Below are 25,965 nucleotides of genomic sequence, written 5' to 3' on the forward strand. Positions count from 1 at the left end.
AAAAGATTAAAAAGATAGAAGTTCTACAATTATATAAAAAATTCTAACATAGTCAAAGATACTGAAAGTATATTTCCTCAAACAAGAGAGAAGAATTCTCCTGATGTACAACAAGACTGTAATGAGATTCCGATACTACCTTATAAAACAAAGCGAGGAATGAATCCTTGAAATACATGATACGTGCAAATTTAAATTCTTGATAATTGAAAACTGAAATACAACTATGCATGAGAAAGGAAAATCATACTTCATATGTCACCAACAACATGAATTTAATTTGAGTGAAAACAGATTGTGTGAGCTGATATGGGTTGAAACTTCTAAGGCTATGATTGCCATGGGTGCTTCAGAGCCTCAGCTGCAGAAAGGCATGTCCTAAGATTCACTTCAAGCAAATGAGCAACGAAGTCAATGAAGCCTTTGTCCCCCATCAGCAATCAGTGAAATAATAAACTCAACGCCACTATTCTTGAACAACTCGGAGACAAGCCTTCCTTTCGCACTATTACGGATACGAAATTAATGGAAAAATTGGATTCAATTGTCAACTGCTCCTATAAATAGGATTGAGTACGGATTCGAACCATAGCACATGCTTTCATAAAACCATAGGATTCTCCCAATCTAAATCAAGCAGGTTTTACATGAAGAATTTCTATTCCATACGGTTAGGAGAAGCAGTATACCTAAAAAAAATAGAGAAAGAAGAACCAAGTCATGATAATATAACAGTATTTGAGAAAACAAAAGGTTGGACAAGTTCCTTAAAAGCAAAAATAACCATTGGATGTTGGAGTTCTAGCTTCATGCTTTTAGAGAACTTTGGTAAACAAGCATTTAAACAAAGAAAAAATGTCTATTTCCTAAGGGGCTATCTTAAAATTTTCCCTCACCGTTAAACACCTAGCGGTAGATATTTGAAAAAAAAACTATCAACTGCCATCTTTCCCTCATGGCATTATACTCTCAGAATATTCAGAACTCATTGCAAAAATAAGAGTTAATATAATTAGAGGAGTCAGAATTCAGGTGAGCAATAAGAAATTGAAATAAGCTAAAAACTTAAAACATAATATAAAGGGTTATATATGTCAAGACTTATGATCGAAGGTTGCAACATATAAAGATACCAAATCAGCCTATGGGTACTTATAAAGGTCAAGACTAGAAGATCAGATTATAGGCTGCAAACCTCTTTGACTCATCAATTCCAACAACCAATTGCCTTCCACCATCTTCCCACCCGTGCAAAGCCCACTTATCATTGTAGTAAATGTCACCGCATCAGGCTGCAAACCTCTCTGACTCATCAATTCCAACAACCCATTAGCTTCCTCCATCTTCCCCTCCTTGGAAAGCCCATTTATCATGCCATTAAAAGTCACCAAACAAGGCTGCAAACCTCTTTGATTCATCAATTCGAACAACCCATTATCTTCCTCCGTCTTCCCTGCCTTGCAAAGCCCATTTATCATCGTATTAAAAGTAACCTAATTAGGCTGCAAACCTTCTTCATTCATCAATTCCAACAACCCATTAGCTTCCTCCGTCATTCCCTCCTTGCAAAGCCCATTAATCATTGAATTAAAAATCACCACAGCAAGTGCAAACCTCTTTAAATCATCAATTCCAATAACGCATTAGCTTCCTCCATCTCCCCCTCCGTGGAAAGCCCATTTATCATTGCATTAAAAGTAACCATATTAGGTTGCAAACCTATTTGACTCATCAATTCCAACAACCCATTAGCTTCCTCCATCTTCCCCTCCTTACAACGCCCATTTATCATTGTAGTAAATGTCACCACATCAGGCTGCAAACGACTTTGACTAATCAATTCCAACAACCCACTAGCGTCCTCTATCTTCCCCTCCTTGCAAGGCCTATTTATCATTGTAGTAAATGTCACCACATTAGGCTGCAAACCTCTTTGAATCATCCATTCCAACAACTCATTAGCTTCCTCCACCTTCGCCTCCTTGCAAAGCCCACTTATCATTGTAGTGCATGTCACCACATCAGGCTGCAAACCTCTTTGACTCATCAACTCCAACAACCCATTAGCTTCCTCCATCTTCCCCACCTTGCAAAGCCTGTTTATCACCATAGTAAAAGTCACCACATCAGGCTGCAAACCTCTTTGACTCATCAATTCCAACAATCCATTGGCTTTATTCGTCTTCCTTTCCTTGCAAGGCCCATTTATCATTGTACTAAAAGCCACCAGATTAGGCCGCAAACCTCTTTGAGTCATCAGTTCCAACAACCAATTAGCTTCCTCGATATTCCTCTCCTTGCAATGCCCATTTGTCATTGAATTAAAAGTCACCACATTAGCCTGCAAACCTCTNTAATATTCAAAGTAATTAAATCTGGCAACAACCCAATTGGACCCAGTCGCTTGTAAAGTAAAATAACGTCTCCATAAAACTTCTTCTTAGCAAGAGCTCAAACAATCGGTTGAATGATGAAATCGGTGGTTTGGGTTGCATATGAGTCATTAAACAAAAGAAATAGCGTGCTTCACCAAGACTGATATTACCTTATTTACAGTCTTTTAGAAGGAATATATCGAGCCTCGCTACAATTTCAACGTTATATACTGAATCTTGTGGTATAGTTGTAGTCACTTTACTTGAATTTGTGAATAAAGATGAGATTTTGGTTTCAGAAGAAGAAGAACAACGAGGAAGAAAGGTTTTGGAGGCCATCTGAGTAGCGGCGTCTGAGGATTATCTAGGGTTCTAACAGGCTGTCATTTGTGGTTAAATAACACAATGTCACGGGAAATGAGTGTGGGATGAAAGGTACTTATCTGAAACCTGTAGGGTTTACATGTAATTATCCAGACACCGACGACACGTTAAACGGAGCAAAATTATTGACTTTCACTCCCTCTCTCATTCTCTCTTTAATGTAATGACACGTATTCGTCTTTACACTTCGTCTTATTTTTAATCCATATTTGCTATATTATATTACAACATTGCCATTTTTTCTTTTTTCTTTATGTCATTTGCTCATGTTTCAACAATCAACATTCAGTATTGTATATTTGGCTCTTTGGTTGCACAAACTGTCAATCAAGAAAAAAGTTAAATAAAATTTTATTGATGATTAAATGTACAATCAATTATGAATAAGTTTTTTTTCTTTTTTTATTGGTTGATTATATATACAACTAAAATAACAAAGTTTTTCTTATTCTCCTAGTTTACTAGTATATATCTATGACACGGTTTGATTCATAAAGTTGTAAACTAACACCCGAGGTTCGATGTGACATCTTTTGATTAGTCAATTGTTTATACAACCATTACATGAAATCTTTTTCTTTCTTTTAACAGTAATGTTAGGTCCACAACCTGATCTTATAGCCTTCTTTCACAACCCTTTACATACAGTTCATAATTAGTCAACTCGCAAATAGGCAGTCAGAACCCATAACAAGAAGATAAGACCTATTTGTGAACTGATAAATTATGAGCTGTCAGAGATTGTGAGAGAAGCTTGTGAGATTATGTTTTATACCTCTTCTTTTAAAGGTTTGCAGGTACATATGCATGATCTACTCTAATTCATAAAGCCATAAATCTAGTTGCTCCCTGAAGTTTTTTCTTTAATCACTTGGATGTCAAATTTGTTAGATATTAATTTTATACGCTTATTTCTAACATCAAATTTTTAAGGTAAAACAAAAAAGTTGGGTTATTTGTAACTAAATTTACATTTTAAANGTTTACAGTCTTTTAGAAGGAATATATCGAGCCTCGCTACAATTTCAACGTTATATACTGAATCTTGTGGTATAGTTGTAGTCACTTTACTTGAATTTGTGAATAAAGATGAGATTTTGGTTTCAGAAGAAGAAGAACAACGACGAAGAAAGGTTTTGGAGGCCATTTGAGTAGGCGGCATCTGAGGATTATCTAGGGTTCTAACAGGCTGTCATTTGTGGTTAAATAATACAATGTCACGGGAAATGAGTGTGGGATGAAATGTATTTATCTGAAACCTGTAGGGTTTATGTTATTATCCAGAAACCGAGGGCACGTTAAACGAAACAAAATTATTGACCTTTCACTCCCTCTCTCATTCTCTCTTTAATGTAATGACACGTATTCGTCTTAACACTTCGTCTAATATTTAATCCATATTTGCTATATTATATTACAACATTGCCATTCTTTCTTTTTTCTTTATGTCATTTGCTCATGTTTCAACAATCAACATTCAGTATTGTACATTTGGTTCCTTTGGTTGTTCAAACCGTCGATCAAGAAAAAAGTTAAATAAAATTTTATTGATGATTCTATCTCCATGTACAATCAATTATAAATAAGTTTTTTTTCTTTTTTTATTGGTTGATTATATATACAACTGAAATAACAAAGTTTTTCTTATTCTCCTGGTTTACTAGTATATATCTATGACATGGTTTGATTCATAAAGTTGTAAACTAACACCCGAGAGGTTCGATGTGACATCTTTTGATTAGTCAATTGTTTGTACAACTATTACATGAAATCTTTTTCTTTCTTTTAACAGTAATATTAGGTCCACAACCCGATCTTACAACCTTCTCTCATAACCCTTTATATGCAGTTTATAATTAGTCAACTTGCAAATATGTAGACATAACCCATAACAAGCAGGTAAGACCAATTTGTGTGCTGATAAATTGTGAGCTGTCGGGGATTGTGAGAGAAGGTTGTGAGATTATGTTTTATACCTCATCTTTTAAAGGTTTGCAGGTACGTATGCATGATCTACTCTAATTCATAAAGCCATAAATCTAGTTGCTCCCTGAAGTTTTTTATTTAATCACTTGGATGTCAAATTTGTTAGATATTAATTTTATACCCTTATTTCCAACATCAAATTTTTAAGGTAAAACAAAAAAGTGGGGTTTTTTGTAACTAAATTTACATTTTAAACACTTATTTTGTTTTAAGTTTATACACATAATATTTAAAATTATGCATATTTATCCATTATCAACATGCTTGCATAGGTACCACGCAGACAATCCTTAATCAATTTTCAATAAAGTTGATGATTTTTATTATATATCCCATCGACTTATTCCTAACAAGTCAAGCCAAAACCCGAAATTTGCTGAAAAATGGACAAACCATGTAATACCCGACAACCTAAAATCAGGCCATGTGATATGAATTGTGATCCATAACAAGTACTGTAAAGAGAGAAATGGCACATAAATTTATTTAATATTTTTTTGGTGATCGGACTATCCGGACCAGCTTGTGTGCTCCTCAACTAATCATTCAGGGCCCTGAAGTTGACAATCGGATAAATCCCCTTTGTAGTCACCCCTATTAGGAACACATAAATTGCTACCTTATTTGGTTGATAGTTTTGTCTCTCAAGTTCGAGTCTCCAAGGTTGTTAATATTGGTGGCTACTAGAACTCTTATTCAGCCGATAATTTTCAAAATCTCTAAAAAATAGTTGAGATATGCACAAATTTGCCGAACGCTCCAATCATTATAAAAAAAAAAAAAATCAATATTTATATGGATCTAAATTCTGAACCTGCAAATGCCATGTTCATCCCCACGTGAAGGGATTAATTTATAATTTACTAGTAACTATTTATTTTCTAGAAGATCACAATCAAATAATATAATCTTGAAGCCCACCCACTCTATTGATCGCCATTTGGACTCCTCGCAGGATGCCACATAAGATCTTAGGAGCTCTATTAATATATGATTGCTGTATAGGAAAATTTATGTTAATCCTTTCACATTCACCTAAATATTAATAACAATTAAATAATGGTATCCAAAGGTCTCAAGAAAGCTTTGTTTATATGTAAATTGTTTTTTATTAATAATAATAGCACACACTAGTCCCTTCACATTCACCTTGTATCGAAATCATGCCAAGAAGTTGTTTATTTTTTATGGTTGTGTTTAGTTTTACTGTATAATGATTTGTATGGTCTTGATGGGTTTATCTTTAGTTTCCGCTATTGATTTCACATTTGGTCTTTGATGGGTTGTCTTTAATTTTTGTAAAGGCATAGATTTATGGTACCCTTACACATTTGGTCTTTGATGGGTTGTCTTTAATTTTTGTAAAGGCATAGATTTATGGTACCCTTACTGGGTCAGTTATAATGTGAAGATAGTAGCTTTATTCAACTAGGCATTGTCTTTATAATTTGTTAATTTACGTGTGATGACAACCCTCTCGCTCTTTGACAGCAAATATATGGAAGCCTTGATTGGTTCTTTAAAGAGAACAGGCCCAGTACAAATACAAAGCTATTCGTGCAGACGACCTGTTTGTGTAAATTAACTATATACATAGTGATGAGAGCCCTCTCACTCTTAGACTGCAAATATATGGAAGCTTGGATTGATTCTTTAAAGATTAAGTTATCCAGCCTCCTAAAAAGAAACCAACAATACAGTCCCCCCTACCAATCAACCAATGCTACACGGCCACACATGTAGCTTGTCATCACCACCGTCAAACCCCCACATAGAGAAATTTCAACAAAAATGTTGCAGCTTATTTCATGTAAAAGAGATTGAAAATTGTACTCACTTTAGTCTAAAATGCTTCTTCTCTTCAATATATATCTCCTAGACTATGCACAGCGAGAGCCCTTTCATCAATAGCCTGCTTAGATGCTTCACACCAGAATCATATAAGCAAGGCTTCAGTGAAATTGAGATCGTATCATCATAAATCTACTCTTGGAACAGTATTTAGTAACTGATTAGAACATAAATAAGCAATGGACTATGAGAAATAGGAAAAGGATTAAAAAGATAGATGTTCTAAAATTATATAAAAAATTCTAATATAGTCAAAGATACTGAAAGTATATTTCCTCAAACAAGAAAGAAGAATTCTCCTGATGTACAACACGACTGTAATGAGATTCCGATACTACCTTATAAAACAAAGCGAGGAACGAATCCTTGAAATACATGATAATTCTTGATAATGGAAAACTTAAATACAACTATGTATGAGAAAGGAGAATCTTACTTCATATGTCACCAACAACATGAATTTAGTTGGAGCGAATACAGATTGTGTGAGCTATTATGGGTTCAAACTTCTAAGGCTATGATTGCCATGGATGCTTCAGAGCCTCAGATGCAGAGAGGCATGTCCAAAGATTCACTTCAAACAAATGAGCAACGAAGTCCCTAGTCCCCCATCAGCAATCAGCGAAATAATAAACTCAACGCCACTATTCTTGAACAACTCGGAGATGAGCCTTCCTTTTGTACTATTACGGATACGAAATTAATGGAAAAAGTGGATTCAATTGTCAACTACTCCTATAAATAGGATTGACTACAGATTCGAACCATAGCACATGCTTCCATAAAACCGTTGGATTCTCCCAATCTAAATCAAGCAGGTTTTACATGAAGAAGTTCTATACAATAAGGTTAGGAAAAGCAGTAAACATTACACTCTTCCTATAATACATTTCTAAATTGTACTCACTTCAGCCTGAAAGACTTCTTCTCAATATATATCTCCTAGTCTCTTCACGACGACCACCATTCCATCAACTAAAACACCCTGCTTAGATGCTTCACACCAGAAATCGTATAAACAAAGCTTCAGTGAAATAGAGATCAAATCCTTAGAAATCAACTCTTGGAACCGTATTTAGCAATTAGTTCCAGTGTTGCATTTTTCGTTTGATTGATGGATATTCTTGATAAACCTCTTTGATTCATCAATTCCAACAACCCATTAGCTTCCTCCATCTTCCCCACCTCGCAAAGCCGACTTATCATTGTAGTGAATGTCACCACATCAGGCTGCAAACCTCTTTGATTCATCAATTCCAACAACCCATTAGCTTCCTGCATCTTTCCCACCTCGCAAAGCCCACCTATCATTGTAGTGAACGCCACCACAGCAGGTTGCAAACCTCTTTGATTCATCAATTCAAACAACCCATTAGCTTCCTCCATCTTCCTCACCTTGCAAAGCCCACTTATCATTGCAGTGCACGCAACCACATCAGGCCGCAAACCTCTTTGATTCATCAATTCAAACAACCCATTAGCTTCCTCCATCTTCCCCACCTTGCAAAGCCCACTTATCATTGCAGTGAACGCCACCACATCAGGCTGCAAACCTCTTTGATTCATCAATTCAAACAACCCATTAGCTTCCTCCATCTTCCCCACCTTGCAAAGCCCACTTATGATTGTAGTGAATGTCACCACATCAGGTTGCAAACCTCTTTGACTCGTCAATTCCATCAAGCCATTAGCTTCCTCCATCTTCCCCTCCTTGCAAAGCCCACTTATCATTGTATTAAATGTCACCACATCAGGCTGTAAACCTCTTTGACTGATCAATTCCATCAAGCCATTAGCTGCCTCCATCTTCCCCACCTTGCAAAGACCACCTATCATTGTAGTGAACACCACCACATTAGGCTGCAAACCTCTTTGACTCATCAATTCCATCAAGCCATTAGCTTTCTCCATCTTCCCTTCCTTGCGAAGCCCACTTATCATTGTATTAAACGTCGCCACGTCAGGCTGCAAACCTGTTTGACTAATCAATTCCATCAAGGCATTAGCTTCCTCCATCTTCCCCACTTTGCAAAGCCCACTTATCATTGTATTAAACGTCACCACATCAGGCTGCAAACCTCTTTGACTCATCAATTCCAGCAACCTATTAGCTTCTTCCATCTTCCCCTCCCTACAAAGCCACTTTATCATTGTATTAAATGTCACCACATTAGGCTGCAAACCTCTTTGAATCATCAATTCCATCAACCCATTAGCTTCCTCTACCTTACCTGTTTGACACAACCCATTAATCAAAGTCACATACGTAATCACGTTAGGCATAATCCCAAACACAGCCATTTTCTTGTACAACCTCCTAGCCTCCGAACTCCTATTCTCCAAACAGAATCCTTTAATCAAAGAAGTCAAAGTCGCAACATTTGGGCTAAAACCCCACCTAAAAATCCTCCCAAAAACAACAAAACCATCACATACTCTACCCACACTACAAAAACAATTAATTAAAATATTCAAAGTAATCAAATCCGGCAACAACCCAATTAAACCCACTCTCTTGTACAGCAAAATAACGTCTTCATAAAACTTTTTCTTAGCAAGAGCTCCAAACAACTGGTTGAATGAAGAAATCGGTGGTTTGGGTTGCACATGAGTCATTAAACAAAAGAAATGGCGTGCTTCATCAAGAGTGATAGTACCTTCTTTACAATCTTTTTGAATGAATTTATCAAGCCTGGCTACCTCTTCAACGTTATGTACTGAATATTTTGGTATAGTTGTAGTCACTTTACATGAATTTGTCAATAAAGATGAGAATTTGGTTTCAGAAGAAGAATAGCAACGACGAAGAAAGGTTTTGGAGGCCATTTGAGTAGCGGCGTTTGTGGATTATCTAGGGTTCAAACTGGCTTAGTCGTTTGTAGGTTTACATTTAAATAACACAATCTCACCGGAAATAAGAGTGGGATGAAATGTATTTATCTGAAACCTGTAGGGTTCGCATGTAATTATACAGACACTTGAGCTCATTGTATCTTTAATGTAATGACACGTGTTCATCTTTACCCTTCATCTTATTTTTAAACCATATTTGCTATATTATATTACAACATTGCCATTTTCTCTCTTTTCTTTATGCTAGTTGCTCATGTTTTCAACATACAGTATATTTGGTTTCTTCGGTTGTATCAACTGCAATCAAGTTTATTGATGATTGTATGTACAATAAATTATGAATAATTTTTTTTTTCCGATTGGTTTACTGTATGTACAATTGAAATTACAAAGTTTTTCTTCTTCTCCTGGTTTACTCTTAAATATTTATGACATGGTTTGATTCATAAAGTTGTAAATTGGCACCTGAGTTTTGATGTGACATCTTTTGATTAGTCGATTATTTATACAACCATTATAAGGTACAGTAATGCTACGCCAATAACTTTTTTCTCACAAACTTCTCTTACAACCTAATTAGGTGGTAGCTGAGTTAGCGTTGTTACGTCAAAATAACTTTAACTAGACCAAAGAAACGGTCGTTCATTCATAAGTAACAACCGTTCTTTATGAAGGAATGATTGTTGCTAACAGAAGGAATTGTCGTTTTTTATGAAGGAACGACTAAATGAATGGTCATTCATAAATAAGGAACATTCATTTGTAACTAAATTTAGATTTTACACACTTATTTTATTTTAAGTTTAGAAATATAATATTTAAAATTCTGCATATTTGTCCATTATCAACATGCTTACATAGGTACAGTGCAAACAACCCTTATTTCTAAATTCTAACACCAAATTTTTAAGGTAAAACAAAAGAGTGTGTTATTTGTAACTAAATTTACTTATTTTGTCATAAGTTTATACACATAATATTTAAAATTATGCATATTTGTCCATATCAACGTGCTTGCATAGGTACGACGTAGACAACCCTGAAAGTTGAAACAGTGTTTTTTAATCAATTTTCAAAAAAATGTATGATTTTTATTACATATCTCATCAACTTATCCCCAACAAGTCAAGCCAAAATCCGAAATTTGCTCAAAAATAGACAAACCATGTAATACCCGACAACCTAAAATCAGGCCATGTGATATGAATTGTGATCCATGACAAAAATTGTAAAGAGAGAACTGGCACATAAATTTATTTACTATTATGATTATTATTATTATTATTATTATTATTATTATTTGGTGATCAGAATGTCCGGGCCAACTTGCGCGTCTCAACTAATCACTTAGGCCCCTGAAGTTGATAATCGGATAAATCCCCTCAGTGGTCACCCATATTAGCAACACATAAATTACTACTTTATTCAGCTGATAGTTTTGTCTCTCAAGCAACACATAAATTACTACCTTATTTGGCCGATAGTTTTGTCTCTCGAGTTTGAGTCTCTAAGGTTGTTAACACCGGTGGCTACTAGAACTCTTAGTCAGCTGATAATTGTCAAAATACCTAAAAAATAGTTGAGATGTGCACAAATTATCGAAACGCTCCAATCATTAGAAAAAAAAAAAAAAATCAATATTGATATGGATATAAATTTCGAACACGCAAATGCCATGTTCATCCCACGTGAATGGGATTAATTTATAATTTACTAATGACCATTTATTTTCTCAAAGATCAAATCAAATAATAATTCCCATTAAGTAAAATTTAATTACCAATTTCTACAATCTGTATATCTATATAATCCTGAAGCCCACCCTCTCTATTGATCGCCATTTGGAATCCACGTAGGATGCGACATAGGAATCTTAGGAGCTCTATTAATATATGATTGCTATGTAGGAAGATTCATGTTAAGCCCTTCACATTCACTTAAATATTAATAACAATTAAATAGTGGCATCCCAAAAGTCTCAAGAAAACTTTGTTTATATGTAAATTGCTATTTATTAGTATTAATAGCACATATTTGGTATCCAAATGTCTAATTAAAAGCTATATAGATTCATGTTAGTCTTTTCACATTCACCTAAATATTAATAACAATTAAATAGTGGCATTCCAAAGGTCTCAAGAGAACTTTATTTGTATGAAATTGTTTTTTATTAGTAATAATAGCACACATTAGTCCCTTCACATTCACCTTGTGCCAGAATCATGCCAAGAAGTTGTTTACTTTTATGGTTGTGTTTAGTTTTTTTGTATAATGATTTGTATGGTCCTGATGGGTTTATCTTTAGTTTTTACTATTGATTTCACAGTTGGTCTTTGATGGGTTGTTTTTAATTTTTATAAAGGCATATATTTATCACTTTTGAGACCAATGGCAGGGACTTGGTACCCTTGCAGGGTTAGTTATAATATAAAAATAATTGCTTTATTCAACCAGGCATTGTCTTTATGATTTGATAATTTATGTGTGATTGCTTTATTTGTAGGTATTGGAACCTAGGAAGAGGTTAGTGAAGAAGGATGGATCAATTGGGCTGGAGAAACTATTAGCAAAAGGATCGCTGCACAGTGTGTAAGGACGAGAAGGTTGTTCAAGTGAAAAAGGTATTGGAATAAGTAGTTGAGAAGGGTATACAAAATGGACAAAAGATTACATTCCAGGGAGAAACTGATGAAGTTGTAAGTGAATAATTCATTTTTAGTTTTTTTTTAGATTCTGTTTGATCTTAGAGAAAATTGACTACCAAGGAAAGAAAAATGGAACTTGGAGATTTATGTTATTTTCCTTCCGTTTTTTAAGCAATGTTGATATGCGGTTGAAAGATATGAGGTTTCAGTTCTGCGAAATATGTTTTTGTCATCAATAAATTTGAGGAATACAGCTCAAGGAATATATATGTGCTAAAAATGTATATTTTTTTTTTCTCAAGTTTCTCAGCCTCCACATAGAGTTGAGAATTAACTTTTTCAGTAATTAATTATTTGATCTGTTTGATTGTCAACTAATTATTACGTAATTTGCAGGAATTTGTATACAATAGGCTCCAATTCAGGTATAATTTGCATATAAGTACTAATGTATTTGGTAACATTTTAATGATTTTCTTTTAGTATTTGTTAATTAGTGATATGAAATTTCAAGGATTAGTTTGTAAATTTTTATCAATGGACACCTTTCGTTTTCCCAGTTACGGTTGGTACTTCACATTTGTTCAAGGATTTGTCTATATTGTTCTCATTTATCTTCAAGGTTTCACCACTAAAAAGATGATGAATCCATGGAAGACTAATGTGAAGCTCTCTCCAGTCTTAAGGGGTTCTCATGGACTTACCAAAAAGTCTTTGGCTTTCTTAACTATTGAGCACAACTCATGTTCAAATTGAGAAAGGTAAATGTTTAACTCCATTACTTTTTTTAATTTCATGTTAAAAAAAAATAACGATTTTCCTTACTAGACGTTTTGATAACTTCAGTTTTTGTTTGATAGTCAAATTGGGTCTCTTAATCTATAATGGTGTAAATGATTCAAATTAGCTCGTTGACTCTTGCAATGTGAATCAAGTAAACGGGATCAATTTGGCTATAATTGGAAATTTATTTTGTCATCTCAGGTTTTGCCTGTAATGGTCATCGGAACATTCATACTAGGCCTCAAACGAAAATACCCGATTCATGAATATGTATCTGCAATACTTTTAGTTATGGGGTTGATTCTTTTTCTTTAGCAGATGCACAAACTTCACCAAATTTCAGAATGATTGGTGATATAATGGTATTGGGTGCTCTAATCATGGATTCGTTTCTTGGTAATTTGCAGGAATCAATCTTTACCATGAATCTTGAAACCACCCAATGACTATCTTGTGCTACGATTTTGTGTTGTTTCTTAAATTGAAAATTTGTGACTTTATCTGGATATCATCTTACTTTGTGACTTCTATTAGTTTAAATCTTAATTGTTCTATTTCATTTATTTATTGTTCAATTGGTGACTGTAAAGAAGAGATTTACCATTTTCACAGCTATACAAAACTAGATTTCTCATATTTCCAGCTTCTGTGGTTTTAAATTTCAGAATTAGATTAATTTGAGCTAGAAAGGCCTGATTTTTAGTCCATAACTCAAGAAATTCAGTTCCAAGTCTTGGAAATATCACAGGTTAGGAGTGTTAAAATCCCATATAACTTGAATTTGATCTTTAAAGTTACTATATCATTGGAAGCTAATCATATGTTTGGTGTGGACAGATATTGTTAGAGTGTACTGAATTATTGAAGTCCGAGATTTTGTGAAATTTGGTTGCTAAAAGCTCTATTTTAAAACCCAGACCGGACCAACCGGTCCAAGCGGTTTGACCAAAAGCCAGCCTTTACTTTGGTTCGGGTTAATATAAAAACTAGGAATGTCATTAAACCTGCTTTAGATACGCAATGGACTAGTGGAACTTAATATTCCTAATCCCTAAAACATTTTGCAACACGGTTTCATTCTTCATTTTATTTGAATAAAAAAATCAAATTGTATCTTCCCTTTTCATATTCTATTCTTCTTCACTTACTCTAAAATCTACAATGTAAAGAAGAAAAAGTAAGGACAGGGGAAGGAAGAAGAAAGAGAAGAGGAGACAAGAGAAAGAGTAAGGAAGAAGATTAGAAGAAAGAAAAGAGGAGATGAAGAGAAAGAGAAGAGGAGAGAAAAATTACAGTAGAGAGACACAAATGTGTTAGAAGAAAAAAGAAAGAAGAAGAGAGACACGAACTTGTTAGAAGAAAGATGAAAGTGACGGGGAGTGATGGGGAGAGAGAGAGAAAAAAGGAGAAAGAAGAAAGTGATGGGGAGAGAGAAAAAGGAGAAAGATGGAAGTGATGGGGAGAGAGAAAAAAATAATTAATCATAAATCTGCAGGATGCATTTGCTTTATTTTAAATTTACAGGGGTTTATAGGTAAGTTTTAGGGATGTATTTACTAGTTTTCATACTTATAACAATTAATAGAATTGTTTAAAGATGTGACTGCTCTATATCGGTCAGACCAACCGGTTCATTAGGTTGGACCGGTCAACCTGCGAACCGGCCTTTCGACCGAGTCAACGACCAATCCGGTTTTTAAAACAATGGTTGAAAGATGACAATTGCAAATAACTTACCGAAAGAGAAGAGATCCAGGAGGATCAAGCAAATTTTTATTATACAACAAATTTTGTTGGGATGGTGTATAAACTTTAAAGAAATTAAGATTAATTTTGGTATTACATAACACTAGAGAGAATAGTATAACAATGTTGCAGTTACTTTGATTGAAATCAAGAATTATTGTATTGCCATGACACATTTTCCTTGGTCTCTACACATATGGGTTGGCAGTGGTGACTACAAAAATAGGTCTTCTAGATAAACTGACATTTGTACAAAGGAGACATGTATCTAAACGATATCCAAAATCCATGGTTGATAATTGTTTAGGATTGGGGTTAGCCATGCTCAGTTGTATTATAATATTCACGGCTATTTCACCCGAGTACCATGTTCACCAACCTAAACTCAAGTACTCAAATTCCAGGGCTTCTATTCTTAATAAAGAAGAGAAAATGATAGATCGAGATAATAAGATTGAATTTTATTAGTTAGATTGATTTACATATGTTTTCTGTGCTAAAGTAAGAAAGTTGTTCATTTGTTTTTGGATAGTTAAGTTGATAGATATACAGCTTAAAATTTTTGGTATTGGTAACTTTACTACAAAGAGTTAAATGATTTTGTGGTGCAATGCAATATGAGAAGACTTGGCCAGGAACTTCAATTTATTACTATTATTTTCAGAAAGAAAAAGATAAAGAAAGAAGATCAAGAACAAAGAGTTTGTTTTATGTGTTAAATGGGTGGAGATACAACTACTAGAACATGTCAAGTATCTTCACACCAACATTAAATATATATTTAAATTTAATACTCATTATTTGGTGTGTAATATTTTTATTATTTATTCCTTTAATTGTCAATTCAATAAAAAATTAACTTCAATACAAATAATTTAATGTCAGACAAACAATTAATAATAATGAAAAAAAATTCTATAAACATGCCCACGCATTGCGTGGGCTTTCTATCTAGTTTTTTAATAAATCATAGCCGTCTGTCCTTATCACAATCAGTCTAGCTTTCTCTCTCTTCCACCATTGCTTCAAATAAACTACCAAGTACCAAAAACAGAAACATCCCACTCTTTTATTTTTTTCTAATTTAAAAAAAAAAATTTCGTAGAATTCATCGCTACTCAGTGTCCTTTCTTCATATAACATTTCATTTTTTTTTTCTCTTATATGTGTAAAATCTCAATGGATCCTCCTCTCAGCGCCAACACCTTCTCTAACAGCTTAAAGGTACATTTTTCTTCTCTTTTCTTTTCAGGTTTCTTCTACTGCATTAACATAAACCCATTTGTGTGTGACTTGATCCAGTTGTTTAAGTAAACTCAGTGGCTCTAGCGATGGGTGAAATATTTAGAATGGACTCTAAAACATTTGTACTCTAGGTGTATTTTATGGTAGTTTTTAAACTTTAAGGGTTTTCTTGATTTTTGGATAACTATAGAATGTTTATTTATTTACCGTTTGGATTAAGATCATGTGATTGTGATACTAGTTTGCTTCTTTCTACTGCATAAACCCACTTGTGTGTTGAACCAGTTGTTTAACTGAATTCCGTAGCCTTGGTGTTAGCTGAATGAAATGTGAAATATTTGTACTTTTTGGGGTGGTTTGTGTTATTTTTTAACTTTTAGGGTTTTGTTGGTTTTTGAGACAATTTGAGGGCTTTTTCATTTGTGGAGTCTTTTGGATTTTAATCATATGATTTGATGGTGGTTATGGATAGTTATATTAACCTCGTCAGTTTCAGAAACAAGAGAAATTACTCTTATGATATGTTTGTACTTTCAACTTTCTAGGGTGGATTTTGTTATTTTTAAAACTATGGGGATTACATTTAGTTTAAATTATTTTCAGATAATACTTGAATTGTAATAACTGCTTCATTCTAGGATACTCATAGAAATATATCAAGTACATATATTTATATTAGCAAAAGCAAATGGGCCCAAAATTTTATTTTAATACATTTAATCTTTCTTTATACAAAGTAAGGCATCATTAGTAAAAGTTATCAAAAACAGTGGACAGTGTAGCTATTACTCCTCACTTGCCGACGCCCATCCGACCGCGTCCTCACCTAGATCCTGCAAACACAAAGAAAAACAATGGGGTGAGCACAAAATAATGCTTAGTAAGTAAATCCTCTACTTGTCTACCCCCGTAACTCTTTCTCTTAATTCTTTCCTTACACTCTTCTCATATTATTTATTTTCTCTTTCTATTTCTCTTTCCCATAGCTCTTTTCTATCAACTTTCTATTGCATGTCACGGTCCCATCTTACCGGAGGCATAAATGAGTGGAGATCACAAAGTACCCACCCACTCTTCGTGACTTCTATTCATTCTCTTCCTCTATTCTTTCTCATTTTTTCTCATTTTTTCTCATTCTTTCTCACTTGAATGTCATGGCCTCATCTTACCGGAAGCACGGCCGGGTGGAGTTCACAAAGCACCAACCCACTCTTCGTGACTTCCGGGTGGAGTTCACTAAGCACCAACCCATTCTTCATAACTTCCGGGTAGAGTTCACAAAGCACCAACCCGTTCTTAGATTTTTCTCATTCTCTTTACTTATAGAGTAGCCCATTCACAAAGTTCTCTACTCTTTTTCAAACTACTTCTCAATGCACAATTAATGCATAAGGATGGTTTATGCTTAAAGTTTCTTACTTAATGCACTTACGAAATGCACAAATGCAATATTGCATCAAAACAGTCATTCTGTGCAGTCACACTCAAGAAGGCATAACTTGAGTTATACATCTCGGATTGCTATGATTTTGGTCTCGTTTTAAAGCTTAGAGACAGGGCTACAATTTTATGTTTTGGTCTTAACCCAGTTCAATCTGTAAGATGACCAAAAATCACACAAAAATTCACGGCTGTGACAGGGCAGTTTTTCACTCAGGCATTTCATCAAACAACTAATGTGCATACACAAACTCTACTTTATCTATAACTCTACTCCTCTCTTCCACCATCCAAAATGAGAGGAAACTCCCTCACATAGCTATAATTTCTGTCATAAAAGAATACTCCCAAAGAAATTACTCAATCTCCTCCAACTTCATCTCAAACTACATACTCTCATCACATCTTAAAAACACTTCTCATAATTTACGCATGTCCAACAACTATGACTAAGCACACATCTCATCTAAATTTCTTAGTATGTATAACATATATATACATAATTAAAATAAATCTCTACTCATTTACTTTTCTTGAATCTCAACTTGGTTGGATTTACTTACCTTGTAATGGAGAGATTTCACTAACACTTTTCCTTTCCTTCGATAGCTTGTCTCTTCTCTACACCTTTAAACAATAAAACCCTAAGACTTCAATATATATATATATATATATAAAAGCAAAACTTCACACCTAAAGCAAAAATCCTTACCTTAGGGTGCTTTAGATTAAGTTTCTATCCCCACCTACTCAAAAAACTCTCTAAAATTCTTGAAATATCTTGAAATATTGAAAAAAAGAGTTGAGAGGAAGTGGCGAGAAGAAGTTGGCGGTGGAGAAGAAGAATGAAGGGTTTTCTAGACCCAAACCCTTATTAACTCACAATTAACACATGTCTTCCCATTTTGCCCTTGCTCTTTCTTAGAAATTCTATCTATGTCCCTTAGTCAATTACAATAATGCCCTCATTTTAATGCATTCTCTATGAAATTCTATCTTTTTTCACTCCCCACAATTTCAATTAATTTTGAGTGAAAAGACCATTTTACCCCTAATGAAAGTTTAAGGGATTTTCTTCATATTTTTCTCAAAATAACTCTAATAAAAATTCAACTAAGGGCCAACCAACCAATATTAACAATATATCAACCCAAATAAAAGCAAAACAATAAACATTTAGCAATACACCATAACCTAGCAACATACCTCAAGTGGGGCGTTACATGAATCTTCTCCAACTTTTAGATGAGTTTTTTTGAAGATACTAATCTCTCTAACATTTTATCTTTATTGTAACTTATAGACAAATTAAGCTGAATCTGGTTTCGTATTTGAGAATATATCAATCTGAAATGTTTGATAATTCAACTTTGCCAATGCTATTTACTATTAAGACTGAAAAATAAGTGAAAGAATCTTGCCATAACGTTATATCAAATCTATTAGTCATCATTTCATAATCTAAACTGTGTTGTATCTTGTGATCTTTTCAGTTTCTTAATAATTTTTTATGTGCTTGGATATAATGTTTACCACCTTTGTAATAATATTACGCTAACAATTCATTAAACTTTTTTACAGTAAGAAATTCATCCTCAAATTTAGCTGACTTTGATAGTTCTAATTACTAACACAAACTATTTTATGCAAATACAAAACAACCCTTAAACACCTTTTTCTTCATTTAGGAAGGTCTATTGTCCTCTCACAAACTAATAGAAAACACAAAATCTTTTTTCTAAACCTTACACAAATATATTGCATAAACATTACACTCTTCCTATGATACATTTGCAAATCCCATGAGTTAATCCTTCATATAATCAAAATGTTCATCTTGGAAATCCTTAAAACAAAAACATACCAAAAACAGAAAACAAATTTATACCTCAAATATTGCAGCAATTAATTTTCCACACAGTTGACTTCAGTTTCAGCTTCTTGTTCTGAAAGAGCCGTGCAAATTTTGAATCCATTGTTGATCTCATGTTTCTATCTTCTTCCACACCAGACATGCAAATTTCAACAACAATTTTGCAGCATGGTTCATGTGAAAGAGTTTGCAAATTGTACTCACTTCAGCCTAAAACGCTTCTTCTCCTCAATATATATCTCCTAGTCTCATCACGACGACCGTCATTTCATCAACTAAGACACCTTGCTTAGATGATGCACACCAGAAATCGTATAAGCAAAGCTTCAGTAAAATTGAGATCAAATCCTTAGAAATCAACTCTTGGAACAGTAATTAGTTCTAGTGTTGCATTTTTCTTTTGATTGATGGATATTCTTGATGAACCTCTTTGACTCATCAATTCCAGCAACCCATTAGCTTACTCCATTTTCCCCACCTCATAAAGCCCACTTATCATTATAGTGAACGTCACTACATCAGGCTACAAACCTCTTTGATTCATCAATTCAAACAACCCATTAGCTTCCTCCATCTTCCCCACCTCGCAAAGCCCACTTATCATTATAGAGAATGTCACCACATCAGGCTGCAAACCTCTTTGATTCATCAATTCAAACAACCCATTAGCTTCGTCCATCTTCCCCACCTTGCAAAGCCCATTTATCATTGTATTAAAAGTCACCACATTAGGCTGCAAACCTCTTTGACTCGTTAGTTCCATTAACCCATTAGCGTCCTCCATCTTCCCCTCTTTGCAAAGCCCATTAATCATTGAATTAAACGTCACCAATTTCAACCCAAAATTTGCAGCCTAGTTCAAGTAAAAGATTTTCCAAATTGTATTCAATACTCACTTCAGCCTAAAATGCTTCTTCGCTTCAATATATATCTCCTAGCCTCTGTCCTTTCATAAACTAAAACACCATGCTTAGATGCTTCGCATCGGAATCATATAAGCAAAGCTTCAATGAAATTGAGATCAAATCTTTAGAAATCAACTCTTGGAATAGTAATTAGTAATTAGTTCTAGTGTTGCTTTCTTTTGATTGATGGATATTCTTGATAATGTTAAACTTATCAAAACGCATTTACCTTTGGTTGGATCAAGAAAATTTCAATGCCTTGAGATCTTTGGCACGTCATTATCAAATTATCCTACCATACTGCTTCAAATATCTTCATTGGAGAATCCTATAAATTTTATGGCATCAGAAATCTTAAACAGGCTCTGAATGCTTGGAACATAAATCAGCAATCGACTTTGAAAAATAAGAAACGGATTAAAACGGTAAAAGCCCTAAAATTATATAAAAAATTCTACCATATTCCAAGATACTGAAAGTCATACAAGAAAGAAGAATTCTCCTAATGTAAAACAAGATGCGATTAGATTCCTATACTACCTTATCATACAAAGCAAGGAACGAATCCTTGAAATACATGATATGTGCAAATTTATATTCTTGATGATGAAAATCTGAAACACAGCTTCGTTTGGGAAAGGAAAATTATACCTACGGAAGTATAGATTCACCACTAAAGAACTTCAGTAAACTGAGTATGCCACAGATATATCTAACTTGTCAAGACATGCACTGTTGAAGAAAAATGATATAACAGTATTTGAGCAAAGAAAAATTCGGACAACTTCCATAAAAGCAAAAAATAACCATTGGATGTAGGAGTTCTAGCTTCATGCTTTGAGAGAACTTTGGTAAAACAGCATTTAAAAAAAGAAATAAAAAGTCTATTTCCTCAATGGCTATCTTAAAATTTTCCTTCACGGTTTGACACCTAGTGGCAGATATTTGCAAAAAGTATCAAGTTCCATCTTTGCCTCATGGTATATACTCCCAGAATATCTAAAACTCTTTGCAAAAAGAAGAGTTTAAATAATTAGCATCAGAATTCAGGTGAGCAATAACAAATTGAAATAAGCAAAAAAAACTTAAAAATCATATGAAGGGTTATATATGTCAAGACTTCTGATAGAAGGATGCAATATATAAAGATACCAAATCAGCCTATGGGTCCTTATAAAGGTCAAGACTAGAAAATCAAATCATAGGCTGCAAACCTCTTTGACTCATCAATTCCAACAACCCATTAGGATCCTCCATCTTCCCGTCCTTGCAAAGCCCATTTATCATTGAAGTAAAAGACACCACATTAGGCTCCGAACCTCTTTGACTCATCAATTCCAACAACCTATTAGCTTCTTCCATCTTCCTCTCCTTGCAAAGCCTACTTATCATTGTAGTAAAAGTCACCACATCAGGCTGCCAACCTCTTTGGATCATCAATTTCAAGTATGCATTAGCTTCCTCCATCTTCCCCTTCTTGCAAAACCCATTTATCATTGTAGTAAATGTCACCACATCAGGCTGCAAACCTCTCTGACTCATCAATTCAAACAACCCATTAGCTTCCTTAATCTTCCCCTCCTTGCAAAGCCCATTTATCATTGTATTAAAAGTCACCACATTAGGCTGCAAACCTCTTTGACTCATCAATTCCAACAACCCATTAGCTTCCTCCATCTTCCCCTCCTTGCAAAGCCCATTTATCATTGTATTAAAAGTCACCACATCAGGGTGCAAACCTCTTTGAATCATCAATTCCATCATCCCATTAGCTTCTTCCATCTCCCCCTCCTTGCAAAGCCCATTTATCATTGAATTAAAAGTCAACACATTAGGCTGGAGTCCTCTTTGAATCATCAATTCCACCATCCCATTAGCTTCCTCCATCTTTCCCTCCTTACAAAGCCCATTTATCATTGTATTAAAAGTCACAATATTAGGCTGCAAACCTCTTTGATTCATCAATTCCAACAACCTATTAGCTTCCTCCATCTTTCCCTCCTTGCAAAGCCAATCTATCATTGAATTAAAAGTCACCACATTAGGCTGCAATGCTTTTTGATTCATCAATTCCATCAACCCATTAGCTTCGTCGATCTTCCCCTCTTTGCAAAACCCACTTATCATTGTATTATAAGTCAGTAAATTAGGCTGCAAACCTTGATCCACCATCTCAAAAGACAAGCTTTTAGCCCCCTCCAAATTTCTCACAAAACAAGAACCGTAAATTAGAGTGGTACAAACAACCACATTTGGCTTAATTCCTCCACTCTTCATTTCCAAAAAATATCATTTCGCCTTATCTACCAACCCATCTTTGCAAAGACCATTGATAATACTACCATAAGAAACAATATCAGGCCTGATCCCAAACATATCCATTTTCTTGATCAACTCCATAGCCTCCAAACTCCTATTCTCCAAACACAAACCTTTAATCAAAGAATTAAAAGTCGCAACGTCAGGGTTAAAACCCCACGTCAAAATCCTCCAAAAAACGGCAAAACCATCACAAACTCGACCCACATTACAAAAACAATTAATCAAAATATTCAAAGTAATTAAATCAGGTAACAACCCCGTTGAACCCAATCGTTTGTAAAGTAAAATAACATCTTTATAAAACTTCTTCTTAGCAAGAGCTCCAAAAAACCTGTTGAATGATGAAATCGGTGGTTTGGGTTGCATATGAATCATTAAACAAAAGAAATTGCGTGCTTCACCAAGAGTGATGTTACCTTCTTTACAATCTTTTTGAAGGAATTTCTGAAGCTGGGTTGCTTTAAGTACTAAATCTTGTGGTATAGTTGTAGTCACTTTACCTGCTTTTGTGAATGAAGAAGGAGAAGAAGAAAAACGACGAATCAAGCTTTTGAGCATCATTTCGGTAGCGTCGTTTGTGGATAATCTATCGAGGGTTCACACTGGCTTAAACTTTTGTGTGTTGAGGGTTAAATTATACATCTCACTGGAAATGAGAGTGGGATAAAATGTATTTATCAGAAACCTGCAGGGTTCAGATGTAATTATATTTTTGCTGAAAGTATTTAGAGGGTGTATTGTTTTTAACATGGAGGATAGCTATTTTTGCAGAATAGTGGATAGATCATATGATTATGATATGTTGCAAACCTGGCTTCAAAGTTTGTTCATGTAGCTACTTGAATTGACATATCTCGAATTACTGGCAGAGAGTGTTCAAACTACTCACGAGCGGCTTGCCTTCCCTCGCCTCGCCTGACAGCTTCAGATAGATAAAATTGTATTAAATGCAATCCAACCTAATTATGGATTAGGTCAAATTCAATATTGAACTCAAATCTGCCTTTATTCAAAAGGCAAAAAAATTCATGATTTCAAATGATATAGTATTTTATATATCTATTTATGAACTCATAATCCATATCCAAATTATAATAGGTCTTTTACTCAAATACTTTTAACGAGGTTTTTCATTCTTTTTTGAAGAAATTTTGAAAATAAAAGAGAGTATGGATGATACAATTAATCAGGCTGTGCTATATTTACTACCTAATCTTATAGACTTCCTCTCACAACTTTTACATAATTGCTCGTAATTGGTTTGCTCGCAAATAAGTCCCATTTGCTTGCAATAGATCTCGCCTACCAAATTATGAGTTGATCAATTATGAACTACTACATCGGGATTGTGAGAGAAAGTTTGTAAGTATGAGTTGTGAGCCGATCTTTATTAATTAATCAACTTTGCTTCTAAAAGAATATCTACAGCGTGTTTGTTTTATTATTTTGAGTAGTATTTTTGAAAAAATTAAGTTGAGTTATTATTACAAAGATAGGATTCGAATTTGAAAATGTGTTTGATAATATTATTTTTTAATCTCCTATATTTCTTAATTTAGTCAAACATCTCCTACAATAAAAGTTTTAAATTAAGAAAAACACTCTCACCCACCCATTAAATGCTGGCAGTGGTGGCCAACTCTGTCAAGAATATGTGGGTGAGTGGAGGTGTTTTTGTCATTTTATTATTTTTTATTGTTAGGTATGTTTAGTTAAATTAATAAACCTAAAGGGTTAAAAAAATTAAATATTTTGAGTTGAATAGAATAAAATTGGATTTTGAGAACTGTAAAATAGCATGCATTTTAAATAGAATACGATAGGAATAAGGAAACAAAAACAACTATGGAGCTCCATTTGTTACGCTTTTTTTAATATTAATCTATTCTAAATAGTATAGGATATGCTTTAATCAAATAAGATATGATTATGATTATATTTGTTAATTTAGCCAGACGCATTCACGACAAAAGTTTATAAATTAATAAAAACACCCCCACTCACCCGACTGATTTTGGCAACCAGCGGCCACCGCCGGACATTTCAACTTGGAAACTGCGTAAAACAACAGAGAACAGGCCCAATACAAATACAAAGCTATTCTTTATATAGTAATGAGAGCCCTCTGGCTCTTAGTTGGCAAATGTATGGAAGCTTTAATTGATTCTTTAAAGATTAAGTTATCCAGCCTTCTAACAAAAAACCACCAATACAATCCCCCTAACCAATCAACCAATGCTACATGACCACACATGTAGCTTGTCACCACCACCGTCAAACCCCACATAGAGAAAATTTCAACAAAAATGTTGCAGCTTATTTCATGTAACAGAGTTTGAAAATTGTACTCACTTCAGTCTAAAATGCTTCTTCTCTTCAATATATATCTCCTAGACTATGCACAGCGACTGCCCTTTCATAAACTAAAACACCCTGCTTAGATGCTTCACACCAGAATCATATAAGCAAAGCTTCAGTGAAACTAAGATCATATCATTATAAATCTACTCTTGGAACAATATTTAGTAATTGATTAGAACATAAATCAGCAATGGACTATGAGAAATAGGAAAAAGATTAAAAAGATAGAAGTTCTAAAATTATATAAAAAATTCTAATATAGTCAAAGATACTGAAAGTATATTTCCTCAAACAAGAAAGAAGAATTCTCCTGATGTACAATAAGACTGTAATGAGATTCCGATACTACCTTATAAAACAAAGCGAGGAATGAATCCCTGAAATACATGATACGTGCAAATTTACATTCTTGATAATGGAAAACTGAAATACAACTATGTATGAGAAAGGAGAATCATACTTCATATGTCACCAACAACATGAATTTAATTTGAGCGAATACAGATTGTGTGAGCTGATATGGGTTGAAACTTCTAAGGCAATGATTGCCATAGGTGCTTCATCAGCAATCAGTGAAATAATAAACTCAATGTCACTATTCTTGAACAACTTGGAGACGAGCCTTCCTTTCGCACTATTACGGATATGAAATTAATGGAAAAATTGGATTCAATTGTCAACTGTTCCTATAAATAGGATTGACTATAGATTCAAACCATAGCGCATGCTTTCACAAAACCATAGGATTCTCCCAATCTAAATCAAGTAGGTTTTACATGAAGAAGTTCTATTCCATTCGGTTAGGAGAAGAAGTATACTTAAAAAAAAATAGAGAAAGAAGAACCAAGTCATGATAATATAACAGTATTTGAGAACACACAAGGTTGGACAAGTTCCATAAAAGCAAAAATAACCATTGGATGTTGGAGTTCTAGCTTCATGCTTTTAGAGAACTTTGGTAAACGAGCATTTAAACAAAGAAAAAAAGTCTATTTCCTAAATGGCTCTCTTAAAATTTTCCTTTAGGGTTAAACACCTAACGGCATATATTTGAAAAAACTATCAAGTGCTATCTTTCCCTCATGACATTATACTCTCAGAATATTCAGAACTCATTGCAAAAATAAGAGTTAATATAATTAGAGGAGTCAGAATTCAGGTGAGCAATAACAAATTGAAATAAGCTAAAAACTTAA

The 25,965-nt window shown here is 34.1% G+C and overlaps 3 protein-coding genes, 1 long non-coding RNA gene and 1 pseudogene across 4 annotated transcripts; 1 reads left to right on the forward strand and 4 right to left on the reverse strand.

The window, feature by feature from the left end:
- Positions 1–59: 59 nt before the first annotated feature.
- On the reverse strand, positions 60–1,368 carry LOC116113591. The gene is made up of 2 exons (XR_004125450.1): positions 897–1,368; positions 60–689 (listed from the first exon to the last, which is right to left on the reverse strand). It is a non-coding gene; the product is annotated as an uncharacterized LOC116113591 (long non-coding RNA).
- A 115-nt stretch (positions 1,369–1,483) lies between these two features.
- LOC116113628 (pentatricopeptide repeat-containing protein At1g05670, mitochondrial-like) lies at positions 1,484–2,110 on the reverse strand. Its single transcript, XM_031399780.1, has one exon. It carries the CDS (start codon positions 2,108–2,110, stop codon positions 1,619–1,621), a length of 492 nt encoding a protein of 163 aa, XP_031255640.1. The 3' UTR covers positions 1,484–1,618.
- Positions 2,111–7,652: 5,542 nt separating this feature from the next.
- On the reverse strand, positions 7,653–9,422 carry LOC116113629 (pentatricopeptide repeat-containing protein At1g62680, mitochondrial-like). The gene is made up of 2 exons (XM_031399781.1): positions 8,255–9,422; positions 7,653–8,044 (listed from the first exon to the last, which is right to left on the reverse strand). The coding sequence occupies exons 1-2, from the start codon at positions 9,420–9,422 to the stop codon at positions 7,653–7,655; spliced, it is 1,560 nt and encodes a 519-aa protein (XP_031255641.1).
- Positions 9,423–11,837: 2,415 nt separating this feature from the next.
- LOC116113630 lies at positions 11,838–13,323 on the forward strand (annotated as a pseudogene).
- A 5,667-nt stretch (positions 13,324–18,990) lies between these two features.
- On the reverse strand, positions 18,991–23,108 carry LOC116113631 (pentatricopeptide repeat-containing protein At1g62930, chloroplastic-like). Its single transcript, XM_031399782.1, has 6 exons — positions 22,398–23,108; positions 21,728–22,355; positions 21,301–21,559; positions 20,545–20,558; positions 19,870–20,034; positions 18,991–19,764 (listed from the first exon to the last, which is right to left on the reverse strand). Exons 1-6 carry the CDS (start codon positions 22,967–22,969, stop codon positions 19,705–19,707), a joined length of 1,698 nt encoding a protein of 565 aa, XP_031255642.1. The 5' UTR covers positions 22,970–23,108; the 3' UTR covers positions 18,991–19,704.
- Between the last annotated feature and the right edge of the window lie 2,857 nt (positions 23,109–25,965).

This window comes from Pistacia vera, unplaced genomic scaffold (assembly GCF_008641045.1).
Source record: "Pistacia vera cultivar Batoury unplaced genomic scaffold, PisVer_v2 Contig686, whole genome shotgun sequence".
NCBI lineage: Eukaryota > Viridiplantae > Streptophyta > Magnoliopsida > Sapindales > Anacardiaceae > Pistacia > Pistacia vera.